The 14109-nt window shown below is 37.0% G+C and overlaps 1 protein-coding gene across 1 annotated transcript in view; it reads left to right on the top strand.

Moving 5' to 3' along the window:
* The window catches only part of LOC113406442 (PAX3- and PAX7-binding protein 1-like), a 33951-nt gene that overhangs the window by 4615 nt on the left and 15227 nt on the right, over positions 1–14109 (top strand). Inside the window, exons 4-8 of the mRNA XM_026651402.1 lie at positions 1816–2037; positions 2683–2786; positions 4164–4384; positions 5347–5536; positions 13603–13726. Coding sequence (XP_026507187.1) covers positions 1816–2037; positions 2683–2786; positions 4164–4384; positions 5347–5536; positions 13603–13726 — 861 coding nt within the window. The remainder of the gene's footprint in view (positions 1–1815; positions 2038–2682; positions 2787–4163; positions 4385–5346; positions 5537–13602; positions 13727–14109) is intronic.

Here is a 14109-nt window from a genome sequence, read left to right on the forward strand (position 1 = left end):
TAACTGGCAAATTTGCACATAAGGAAACTTTTTGTCTGGGGAATAAGGTTGTTGCCTGCATGCTCACAATCCACAGACAGCCATAAACATGAAGTAGAGGGAAAAGATCTTATACTTGTGCCTAGTTGAAAAAAGAAAAAGATTTCTCCAGTCAACCCACCAGACTAATCTGCTTTGCTTTTAGAAGAAATAGCAAACTGATAGAGTGGGTACACTTCAGATAACTTCACGTTTAAATATATTACCAGTTCTAGCATATTCCTCCTTTTAAATTAAGGGAATATTTTAATCTGTATTCTCGAGAATTGGAATTAATGTTTTAAGCATGTTTACTGAAAATAGGTGGCTGAACTTTCCAAACAGAAATTCCCTCTCAAAATAATGTAACCTGGGTACACACAGCAAACTAAGACTGCTTGTACAGAGTTTTCAGGCATGTCTGCCGCCTTGTTTCCCTTATGCACCCAACTCTCCTTAGTATCTTTGTCCTACTGTCAAATTCTATGGCAGGAGTTCTCAAACTGGGGGTCGGGACCCGTCAGGGGGTCACGAGGTTATTACATGGGGGGATCGCAAGCTGTCAGCCTCCACCTGAAACCCTGCTTTTCATCCAGCATTTATAATGGTGTTAAATATATTAAAAAGTGTTTTTAATTTATAAGGGGGGTCACACTCAGAGGCTTGCTATTTGAAAGGGGTCACCAGTACAAAAGTTTGAGAACTACTGTTCTATGGTAATCTTTCTGAAGGGACTAAACCTTGAGCAAAATGAGAGGAGAGCTGCTCTGTTTTTACCTCCTCACACAGCTCCAGACTCTTACTAAGAAGCTACCCTTTCTCTGGGAGCACCTCCCTAGGGGAATCACCCTCCCCCCCCCAGCCTAATGGGCTGAGGGAAGCAGAGCAGGGACTTTGTTCCACTGCTGCTTCTGGCTGTTACTGGGAGAGAGATGCCCAACCAGGACTTCCTATTCCATGCCAGTGACTCCAGGAGGGAACCCCCAAGTGCTTACCACAGAGGCTGAGGGAAGCAGAACAGAACTTCCTATTGGAGTGGGTCCAGCCTCCAGAGTCCCAATCTTGTTTAGCACTACTGTAATACAAATAACAGGAATTCTAGACTGATGAACCTTGGTTTGCTGTTTTATTGGAAGGTTAGTACCATTTTGGCTCCCCTAGTCATCAGGAACACATGAACAAGGGAAAAGAGCTGCCACCAACAATAGTTTGTGTCTAAACTTAGAAAATTTCAAGAAAGAATTGAATCTAGAAAACTGTCCACTTGGCTATATCAACTATATGCAACAGGTGACATTATGCTGTATGTATACAGCTTGTATATACTGCTGCATTTTCTGAAAGCCCGTGAAATATCTTTCAGGGCTTGCCTATCAGAATAGTTCCTTTTGGATTTTTTTCTCTGGTTTCCTGAACAGGGAGAAAAAATGTTTGCCCTTCTTGCCCCTGGAATGTATTAAAGAAGGCCTGAAACATATATATTTTTAAACTTTCTTCTGTTTTTCTTGTGGAATATCTTGTCTTCCCTGTCTTTGCTGGAGGACTCTTAAGTTCTTGCCAGCGGAAGGGGGAGCTTTCTTAGGCCTCAGTGGAAAGGGTTGAGAGTGCTTTAACCATTAAAAATCTTTTCTGCTTGGATTCATCTGTTTTCCTTACTGATAACAAATACTGATGAGTTGATGTGTCTGCAGTACCATTTTCCTCAGCTGGTGTGGCAGTAGACAAGTAGCAAAGAGTCTCAACTGTGAGTTTGGATGCAGTGATTGGCTGTTTAACCTTGTAAACATATGTTTCCAGGAGAAATCCCAGATGCTGCTTTTATTCATGCTGCTAGAAAAAAGCGTCAAATGGCTCGTGAACTTGGGGACTTTACGCCTATTGACAATGAGCCAGGCAAAGGCCGCCTTGTTCGAGAAGATGAAAATGATGCCAGTGATGATGAAGATGATGATGAGAAGAGAAGAATAGTATTCTCAGTGAAGGAAAAATCCCAAAGGCAAAAGATTGCGGAGGAAATAGGTAAAATGTTTTTTGAAGGAAGGTAGCATATCTAATAAATATAGAAACTATTTTCATTGTAGGTTACTCACCCTGACCTTTAGAAGCCCTTAAACAAAATGTTCTGCATAGCTAATAGCAGTTCTGGTTTCCCATAATCGACACTGTAGTTTGGTATAGAATATTTTATTTGAACTCAGTGTCATAAAACTTTAATGGTCCTTTTTAAGGAATTATGGTAAAGTAGAATCTAGCTAAGACACCCTCAATTTGCACACGAAAATGGCCCCTTTTTGCTTTTGAGCAAAACTTGGATAGCACAGTGCTTTTCTGAAGTTTCATGAAAACTTAATTACACAAAATATTTGTGGTGAACTTTTAAGTATAAACTAATTAAAGCTATGCTTGTCAAATGAGCAAAATGTATCGTGCCATATTATTCTTTTGATTATTTACCAACTTACATGTAAAATGAATTTATGGCAGATCTCCTAGTCATGGAAGATTAGCAAGGTTCTACTGCATAGACTTGTAATAAGCATTAGATGTTTTTTCTTACTGTATTGTTTACGTAAATTTAACTATTGGAATTTGGAATGAAATATTCTTGGTATAAATCCATTATCTCCTTTTTTATCTTGTCTGTTTGTTTCCCCGTGTGCTCAGGTATTGAGGGAAGCGATGACGAAGCTCTCGTAACTGGGGAACAGGATGAAGAACTCAGTCGATGGGAACAGGAACAGATACGAAAAGGAATTAACATACCTCAGGCATGTATTCAGATAGTTCAAAAAAGATGGTATATTTTTTGGAAAAGGTATAGGATTTTTAACATTTCAGTGCATATATTGACTAAAACTTCCCCAAACTCAAACCAGTATTATGCTGGCTGGTATAATTTGATCTGATGAGATATTAGTGGTGTAACTTTAATTTATAAAGTCCTCTCATATGGAAGTAGGAGATGTCTTGCTCCTGCTTTCTATCCATTATGGAAGAGTAATGAGCATTGTGGTAGCATTGACCAGCACTTACTAGCTAACTAGGGCCAGTAAGTAACGAAGCTTTGAAGTGAGCTTTGTTTCTATTCTTCCTGTCCAGAATGTTAGGCATGCATGGCCCGATACTGCTGCGACTAAAGTCAATGGGAGTTTTGCCACTGATTTCAGTGGGAGCAATATCAAGTCCACAGTGGCAAGACATTATAATAAAATCTAAAGCCTTAATGAACATACATGTTCATCCCAGATGCACCAATGCCTGAGCCTAGTTTTGACTAGAGCTAGGGGAAATGTTTTGGCCAAAAAATGCAGATTTGGGTTGAATGAAAAAATGTGTGAATTCATGTCGGATTTACCAAACTCTTTTGGTTGGGGGGAAAACGTGTTAGTAAAAAGAAACCTCCCAAAAACCTCAAAACATTTAATTTTGACACTTTTTTAAAACAAAACATTTTGATTTTTTTATATTCAAATCAACTTTTTGTTTCAAAATTTACTATTTTCTTTTTTTAATGACATTTCATTTTGGATTCAACGAAAACTTTGACTCAGAATGATTTTTTTTTTTTATTAGTACCGTCAGCAAACTGAAAACTCATTTGTACAGCTCTACCTATGACCTCTTGGGGAAGACTCTTATGCCTTGTGGTAGCTGCAATTCGTGGCTTTGCAGCAATGGTGAAGTAGCTGGCTCAGAGTTGGAAGGGGACACTAGTTGGCCTTGAAAGCTGTTTTCTAAAATTGTTTGTAAGGGCTTTAATGGCATGTTGTTATGCTGTATTAACAGCAGAGATTAGTACAGCCTAGGATATTTAGTAATTGGGTGTTGCAGGCTTGCGGAAAGTAGATCTCCTCGTTCAGTAGTATGCCATGAGCTATTACTACAAATAACGATAACCATGCTAAGAAATTCTCCATGGAAGAGATTACTTCTGTTAATTACTGTACACCATAATTCTGTGAACACATCTTGGCTCTGTTTGTTCCCATCTATCTTTCATTAGGGGGTTATGAAAAATTTTAATAACCATTGTGATTTGAATAACTTCTGCCTCTGCATATAAAATGTCAAAACTAAATTACGAAGTAATGTTTTTAAAAGGAGTAACATAAGCATTTTGAGTATTACATGTCTTGTTTCTATAGGTTCAAGCAAGTCAGCCTACTGACGTGAATAATCTGTACTACCATAACTCTTACCAGACAATGTCTTATGGTTCATCGTATGGCATTCCTTACACTTATGCTGCTTATGGATCATCAGAGACCAAGTCTCAAAAAACAGATAATATACTTCCTTTCAAAACTCCCAGTAATGAGATGACTCCTGTTACTATTGATTTGGTAAAGAAACAGCTTAAAGACAGGTAGGGCAGACCATCTTTTTTAGATTTAAAAGACTTGTCCTCAGCTTTCTATTCCCTCAGGCACCCTTTAATCTCGAGCAAATGCAGAATTTCATCGCTGGAAAACCACTGACTTGGCACATCATTTAAAAAAAACAACAAAATGAAGATGACCTTGAAACTTTGTTCAAAAGTCTGCTTGGATTTCTTCTGTGGAAGTGACGCTTTTAAAATGTGGCAATTTGATCTTGTTGAAGACAGATCTGAGTTGCATCTTCTGGACACAGAAAAATCTTGTAGTCAAGAATTTAAAGGACAGTGAGATTTAGCTTACGAAGTAACATTTTTATAAAGTGTGTAAATCGGATTTTTTTTTTCCTGAATACATCATAATCCTACATTTTAGGCTAAAATCTGAGGGTTTTTTAGGGCTTAAACATTGTAATCTCCTTGTTAGGTATCAAAAAGATCCTACTGCATGAACAATCCAATTGCAATGAGAAATATTTTACAATGAACAGCCCACACTTTTTGTAATATCTTCAAAACTGGTTTGTATGCCCCTTGTCTTAAAAACTTTCCATTAGCTGAAGTGAGTCTAGTCAGTGCAGTATAATAAAGGCTGTGTTATAGATGATATTTCTTGCTAGATATAGCATATGCCTTTGCTTCTAATTTAATTTCTTAAGGCTCAGTCTTGCAAGGTTCTAAGCGCCTTCGACTCCTGTTGAGATTAACAGGAGTTGACTGTTCTCAGCACCTCGCGGAGTCTAGCCCATCATAATTTAAACTACTCTCCTTGCTGATAAGAACTGGAGAAGGGAGAAAGCATTGACAAATCACAGGTAGTGAATGTATCTTAAAAATATTTTCCTTATAGAGTTTTGGTACTTGTGCTCTCTTATTCTGAAACAGATTAATATCTCAACAGTTTGCGTTATATAGACTTTTCGATGAAAATTTATCTATCCATTGTCCCTCAGGTTGGACTCAATGAAAGAATTGAACAAAGCCAATCAGCAGCAACATGAGAAACATCAACAAAGCCGAGAGGACTCTACCAAGGCAATTGAACGATTAGAAGGGTCTTCTGGGGGTATTGGTGAACGGTATAAATTTTTGCAAGAAATGCGAGGGTATGTCCAAGACTTGCTTGAGTGTTTCAGTGAAAAGGTAAGGATGCAAAAACATTAATCTCTTTTCAATAAAACAGAAGTAGGGAAGCTTAGTACAGGCCAAACACATGCCTCCTTGTACTTACCCCCCCCACACACACAAATAAAAAAATCTGAGCATACTCAACAGAAGGTTTGGTTTTAGAAGTGATGAAAAGTCACTTTTTCATCACACTAGGCTTGTAAAGAGAAGTCTCACTTTTACAGTATAACAGATCTCTGGTGTACTTCCAGTTGGAATGTAAGTGCTGACTTGACTGAAATGTGTGGTGTTTTTTTTTTTGTTTGTTTTTTGTTTTTTTTTTAGAATGTTTAAGAAATTGATTTTATTTTTTTTATATTTACTCAAACACTTCCATATACACAGGTTGGAATGCCGTGTTAACGGATAAAGTTAGTATCCATTATTGGTGAATTGTTAGGTTGCATTGAGGTAAAACGGGGTTGAGGTGCAACACTAATGTTTTCTGGAAGCATTAATGAGTGCCATATAACACGTTTCTGCTTTTTGCTGTAAATTTTCTGCTAGTAGACAGCTTAAAATATTCGGCAGGGTTCTGATATCTATTTGGCTGGAAAAGTTTTAGAATCAGCATAGCTAGCTGAAGATTTCAGAAGTTTTTAGCTTTTTTTTTTTTAAGGCTACTCTGTTGTATACTTCTAACTTGGAAGAATTAATTTTATCTCCCATTTAAGATAATGGAAATATCCTTTATACTTCAATTCTGTAAATATTAGTATTAATAGTTAATTTGTATGGAAATCTAATCTAATTTACTGTAGTTAAATTTGGTGAAAAGATTACATGCTAATGATCTTATGGGTCATGTGTACCTTACACAAGTGAATTGCAATACAGAGGAGAGAGCATAGATGTAGGCTTTATCACTCCTCTTTTCCTGAAAGTGATTTCTATTTTATATGCAATAGGAAGCTATTTATTACATAAATTACATAAGCCAACAGAACTGAGTATTTAGGATGGGGAAAGTGCAGCTTTTACTTTTCTATCTGTAGGCTTCCCTTCACACCTACCAAACATTCAGGTTGATAAAGCAATTGATTCTTACTATAGTGAGATTAGCTGCTGTCTGTTGCTCGTGGAGCTCTTCAGAAAATCCCCCATCTGTACTCTGAATCTTCACCACTACGTATCAAGCAGAATGCCTCTGAACAACCTCTGTGTAAGCACTTGAAACACATTACTCTCTAACTTTTTCTCTGAACAGAACAATGCCAGTTGAGACTTCATCTAATCTTTTTAATGTTAACAGTTAAACCAGTGATCAACCATTTAGGGGGGAAAAAATTGGGAATAAATAACTACCTTGGTCCTCAAAACTGAGCTGTGTGGAAGGTGGACTGTGTTTATTTCATTTGATCCACTAGCCATACTATATGCTGCTTAACTGAAGAAGCAAAATTTTTGAACCTGTAGCATTGTTAGCTGACTATAGGTAATGAAGTTGACAACTTATTACTGCCTCATTTTGTTGTTGTGTGTCTAAAGTACAATCCACATAAATTATGGATTTGGCTTCTCTTCTCAGACCTTGTCTTTATTCAAAAGTGCACCAGTTTAAAGGTGTGACTTTTTAAAAAGACTGATTTTAAACAACTGTAAAACAGCGTGGACATTTAATTTGTTTTAACCAGGTTTATTTAAAAAAAAAAAAGTGTCCACACTGATTTGCAGTTTAAATCAGTCTTAAAAATCACACCTTTACGTTGGTGCAGTTCTGAATATGTACAAGACATTGGTCTACACTAAAAAATTAACTGACCAGTAATGGACCAAAACCAGTTCTGATACTAACAGTTCAGTTATTTTCAACATTGGTGTAGGGGATCTGTTGCTGACAAACATGGGCAAAAACTGGTCAGTTTCCTACTATACATGGCGGTATTTGAGACTTGAATTTGTTAAATCTGCCTTCCTTTAGTATGTCATTGTCTGCTCTCATCTCTCTCTGGATGTTCTATAGATGACTTGTTAGGGGAAAAAAAAGCCTTAACTTTAAAATTTGCTAAACCTCGTGCCTATATAAAGCAATACTTTCAATAAGTTGCCAAAAAAATTACTTGTAAACTAAGCCCTTGATTCTACAATTGACTGCACCCAAGCATAATCCTGCATCCATACAGAGCGACTTTGGCTTCAGTTGAAGTCCACAGAGATACATACACAAAGTGAAGTGTAAAATTGGGGCCTAATGCAGACAGTTTGACTAATATTTAAATGCAGCATGAAAACTTAAATATTCTCAAGGTTCTATGTATTCCCTAATTCTGTGGCCACAGAATTTGCACTGGAATCCACCGCCTGTTTTTTATAAATCTGTAATGTGTTACTACAAAGATCTGTAACCCATGAAAAGGTAAAACTGGGGGGCAGCATAAAATAACATAGAGGCAGCCACATTGCAGAATTTTCATATTGGGTCGTTAAAACCTCTTTCATTTTATTTAAATGAAACTGCAGCAGTAGAATTTCCAGTCTGAATTTAGAGATGCAGAATTTAGATTCAGGTTGCTCTGGGCCTTGGGTATCTCATGTTGGCTTTAATTTGTTTTAAATTTATAATAATGCAGTTCATTTACCACTGTAGAAAACTTCACAAAATAAAATTTTTATTAAAGCTAATGTTAAAAAAATTACGTAGTACACAGATTAAGAAAATAGTGTCTGTACATCTGGGTATAGTGCTTAGATATCCACAAATACAAAGTTTGTTTTAAAAGTCATAAGATGCATATAATGCATAATCTGCAATAACCCAAATTTAGGTGAATAAATTTAACAATACAGTTTAGATATTAGAATCCAAATACTCAGGTACGCCACTCATGAAAAGTTGTATAGAGATGGTTGTGGAAAGTAAAATATATCAATGAGTGAAGATTGTCCCATAGTAATTGAGAATTTAGGGTAGGTTTACTATTGACATATCTTGTTCTATAACACTGAAACTGGTGAGGATTGTGGTTAGTCATTTTCACATTAATGCTGGCACTACAGGGAAACTTTGCATGAATGAGCACAAATGGGTTCATGACAATACATTTTTCTTCAGAAAGAGATTGAGTAGAGAGATGTGGAAGTTCTAGTGGTGTATAGACTTACTCCGGCAATAACGAGAACATTTTAGTTCTATAAAATCGATCTCGTCTCCCTGCTATCTTTGTACCTCTCCTCTCCTTCTCCGCCCCCGCCGGGGCAGAAATCTTTCTGAATTATTTACTTTTTTTACTTAGCATATTTTTAAGTATCAAACAGTTTTAGATATGAAAGAATTGCATTTCACACAACACTGAGGTGCAACCTATACTGTAGTAACTGTTACATAGGTTTTAGGATAAAGTAGAATCGTAGGACTGGAAGGGACCTTGAGAGGTCATCTAGTCCAGTCCCTGGCACTCATGGCAGGACTAAGTATTACCTAGACTGTCTATGACAGGTGTTTATCTAACCTATTCTTAAAAATCTCTAATAATGGAGATTCCACAGCCTCCCAAGGCAGTTTATTCCAGCGCTTAACCCAGGGGTTCTCAAACTGGGGATCGCGATTATTACATGGGGGGGGTGTCGCAAGCTGTCACCCTCCACCCCGCTTTGCCTCCAGCATTTATAATGGTGTTAAATATATAAAAAAGTGTTTTTAATTTATTAGGGGGGTCGCACTCAGAGGCTTTCTATGTGAAAGGGGGTCACCAGTACAAAAGTTCGAGAGCCACTGGCTTAACCACTCTGACAGGAAGTTTTTTTCCTGATGTCCAACCTAAATTCCCCTTGCTGCAGTTTAAGCCCATTGCTTCTTGTCCTATCCTCAGAGGTTAAGGAGAACAATTTTTCTCCCTTTCCCTAGTAACAACCTTTTATGTACTTGAAAACTGTTATCATGGCCCCTCTGTCTTCTCTTCTGCAGACTAAACAACCCCAGTTTTTTCAATCTTTCCCAATAGGTCATGTTTTCTAGATCTTTAATAATTTTAGTTGCTCTTCTCTGGCCTCTCTCCAGTTTGTCCACATCTTTCCTGAAATGTGGCACCCAGAACTGTACACAGTACTCCAGCTGAGGCCTTATCAGTGCAGAATAGAGTGGAAGAATTATTTCTCATGTCTTGCTTACAGCACTCCACTCCAGAATTATATTTGCTTTTTTTGCAACAGTGTTACACTGACTCATATTTGGATTGTGATCCACTATGACCCCTAGATCCCTTTCTGCTGTACTCCTTCCTAGGCAGTCATTTCCCATTTTGTATGTGTGCAACTGATTGTTCCTTTCTAAGTGGAGTACTTTACATTGGTACTTATTGAGTTTAATCCTATTTACTTCAGACCATTTCTCCAGTTTGTCCAGATCATTTTGAATTTTAATCCTATCCTCCAGAGCAGTTGCAACCCTTCCCAGCTTGGTATCGTTCTCAAACTTTGTAAGTGTACTCTCTATGCCGTTATCTAAATCATTGATAAAGATATTGAACAGAACCAGACCCAGAACTGATCCCTGCGGGACCCACTCAATATGCCCTTCCAGCTTGACTGTGAACCACTGAAAACTACTCTTTACAGTTTTCCAAGCAGTTATGCACCCACCTTATAGTAGTTCCATCTAGGTTGTATTTACCTAGTTTGTTTATGATAAGGTCATGCAAGACCGTATCAAAAGCCTTACTAAATTCAAGCTATACCACGTCTACTGCTTCCTCCCTATCCACCAGGCTTGTTACCATGTCAAAGATAGCTGTTAGGTTGGTTTGACATGATTTGTTCTGGACAAATCCATGCTGACTGTTACTTATCACCTTATTATCTTCTAGGTGTTTGCAAATTGATTGCTTAATTATTTGCTTCATTATCTTTCCGGGTGCTGAAGTTAAATTGACTGGTCTGTAATTCCCAGGTTGTCCTTATTTCCTTTTTATAGATTGGCGCTATATTTGCCCTTTTCCAGTCCTCTGGAATCTCTCCCATCTTCCATAATTTTTCAAAGATAATTGCTAATGGTTCAGATATCTCCTCAGTCAGCTCCTTGAGCATTCTAGGATGTATTTCATCAGGCCTTGTTGTCTTGAAGACATCTAACTTGTCTAATTTTTAACTTGTTCCCTATTTTAGCCTCTCCTTCTACTTCATTTTCCCTAGCATTCACTATGTTAGACGTCCAATTGCTAATAACCTTTTCGATGAAAGCTGAAACAAAAGTCATTTAGCACTTCTGCCATTTCCACATTTTCTGTTGTTGTCTCTCCCCCCCCCCCCCTCCCCCCCCCCCCAATTAAGTAACAGGCCTACCCCATCCTTGGTCATTCTCTTGCTTCTAATGTATATGTAGACTGTTTTCTTATTACCCTTTATGTCTCTATCTAGTTTAATCTCATTTTTGTGCCTTGGCCTTTCTAATTTTGTCCCTGCATACTTGTTATTTGTTTATTAATCCTTTTGTAATTTGATCTAGTTTCCACTTTTTGTAGGACTTTTAAAATTTCTGATCATTGAAGATTTCCTGGGTAAGTCAATGTTAAGGGCCAAATCCTGCATTGTCTTCCATGGATACTTCCATTCATTTAGCTGAAACTACTTGCATGACTAGTGCTCACACAACTAAAAGTTTGCAGAATCATGCCTTAATACTATTTTGGTTTAAAGCGCAGGGAGAATTTTAGGCAGTATGTAACAATTCCTTGTCCTGGCTAAACGTCAATTCAAGTTAACACCTCTTGCATTACATGCAGTGCTATAAGATCTGGAATGATCATAGATGATCAGAATCCTGACTCTGCATCTCATCCAAGTGATGGCAACTCCCACAGCAGAGTGCCCCACAATGCCATGCTGTCATTGGGATTTAACTGACTTAAGTTGGGTTGAAGAGTGCCACCTGCTGATTTGGTGCAATCACTTCTTGCAGGAGCTAGGTGGTTTCTTATTCCAAGACTTTTGCCTTCATGCTGCTTAGTTTGTGAGACGTTAGAGGGTCACAAAACAAGGAATGGCTTTCAGCCATCCTACTACCACAATTAACACGACACTGTTTTTGGCTCTCTTAAAAGGTAAAGATATTGGCCATCATATCTTGCTTTTATTGTATAGCTATGGAAAAGATGTGGGAGGGTGAGACTATTCGTGGATGTCCAACTGGATGTTAGTTAAATTGTATTGTAATCTTAATAATCACAGTATTGATGCATCACCAAAGCACACTTTGGAAATAATTATAAATAAAAACTGATGCAAATGGAACGAGATACTGTGCACAAATCTCTGCACATTGATTTTTTTTCTTGTTTTATTTTTTTGAGAAAAGGTAACAACCAAATGTTAATGGATTAAATGCATATGAATTTTAAAACTGTAACAACGTAATAGGTAGTGTGAGCCATCAAGGTTAATCACCAGCTGCAATATTGTGGATATAAAGAGTACTAACTTCTCAGAAGGAATCTGTTTTGATTGTATTCAAACACTCATGCATAAGTTTAGCTTATCTTTTGAAGTTCAGACACTGATTGGAGGAAACCTCTGGGGACATTTTTAAACATTCTTTGAACTCTTCAGTTAAAATTTGTAGAATAAACTGCTCACAGGAAGAAGCTATTTTCTTTATGAACACAAAGCACAATAAAGCTAGTATATGTACTTCGCCCTTCAGTTAACATTACTTTTTGGTTACATCTGTTTTTGAAAAGTCTTGTAAATCTGAGTTCAGAATTTATTTAACCCTAGAAAATTTTTTAACTTTTTTGTATCCATTTGCTGTTAGTTCAAGAAGCTGTTCTGACCTGTTGGTGCTGATGTTCTCAGGCCAAGAATGCTAATGTGAAGAGCTGACACTTTCCTTTTTTCCCTTGCTATCAAGGAAAACCTGACTTGTAGTTCCTTTGGGTACCTGCAGTGGCCATTTCAACTACAGTACCTTTAGTGTTAAGCTTTGTTGGAGGAGTTTTCCAAATACTGACTCCAGTTCTAGGTTAGTTCAGAAAACATTTTTCTGAAGCCTTTCTTTATTAAAAAAAACTTGGATTTTAGGTAGCAGTAAAATGCTTGATCTAAAGAGCTGTAAGATTTTGAACTAGACATATCTCAGAGGTAAGGAGGCCATACCATAAGTGTTTTAATGCCAGATATGAATACATTACAGGAGGTGTCTTGCCAAATAAACTAAGAATTACTGTTTATTGTATTCAAATAGAAATATGGCCAGTTTCAATTCCTTGGTGCCAGGAACAGGGATCACCCAACATAAGCTATGAGGCTGCTGTCCAACACAGTAAATTCTAATTGCTGTAATATACAATTACTTTAGAAGTAAAGGTACAACTGAAATACATTAGTTATTTTATTAAAAAGTGAGTAGCAGATCATCACAGACTTAGACTCCAGTCCTGCAAAGATTTACACAAGTGCATAGCTTTCCTACATGACTAGTACCATTGAAGTGAAAATTATGTTCTTGAGTAAATTTTTTCAGGTTTGGAGCATCAGTTGTCATACACAATAGCATGTGGATGATGTTTCAATGATAAACTTCAGTAATAGTAAATGCGCTGATATCAATCATTGGCATTGATTTAGTAAGTTCAGTGTATGTTTTATTTCTGTACCGCTTATTGTCAATAGCGTACTTTCTCAGTAAACTAATTTTGAATCCGTATCTAGTATCTGCTGTTGTAAAAGTGAGTTCTGCTAATTGTAAACATTAGCACAAAACACTGTTTACAAGTGCATACAGTGAAGACAATCCCACGGAATACATTTGTGGCATTTATACTCTAGTTCTGCATCTCTTTAAATCAGCCATTAACTTACTATTCAGGCTTTTCGCACTGCTGCTCAATCAATGAAAACTACTTGTACAACTTTTGTATTATAACTGAAGGCCATTATTATAAACTCTGTCAAATGCATATATTGGCTCCAAAGATATCAGCTGGTAAAAGAAAACAACTGATGTATCTAAAAACTGCAACAGCCTACATTGCATCTTGGAATAGTATGGTACCCCAGACAATTAGGCACCTGAAGAGTTTGATATTACGTAGTGTGTTATATTTTTACAGGTGCCCCTGATTAATGAACTCGAGTCAGCAATGCATCAGCTGTACAAACAGCGAGCTTCCCGCCTTGTCCAAAGACGACAAGATGATATTAAAGATGAATCTTCGGAGTTTTCAAGCCATTCAAGTCAGTCCATCTTGAAGGTTTTTATTATTCATTAAACAACCTTGTTTACTTAGTATGGTTTAATTTAAAAATAAATACTGCAGAGCATGATTGACTTAAAACTTATCTTTTGTGACTAGAAGCAAATTCAGATTTTAAAGTATTCTGATCTGTTTTGTTTAAATACTGAGACATTCTTACTCTTGAGACTTTATCTGTCCTATCTGCTAGTCTTAACTATATATATTCTTTCTCTTTCCTAGCATTCAAGATATTTGAGAGTAGTGATGTTTGGAATGAAACTTTTTCCTTATGTCAGGCTCTCTTTTGACCTACTTAAATTAATGTAGATACAAAATTCATGATACATCTACCATTGATTTCCAAAAAGGATTTTTTAAATG

The sequence above is a fragment of the Terrapene carolina genome, unplaced genomic scaffold (genome assembly GCF_002925995.2).
Source record: "Terrapene carolina triunguis isolate 2854851 unplaced genomic scaffold, T_m_triunguis-2.0 Scaffold30, whole genome shotgun sequence".
In the NCBI taxonomy this organism is placed as follows: Eukaryota; Metazoa; Chordata; order Testudines; family Emydidae; genus Terrapene; species Terrapene triunguis.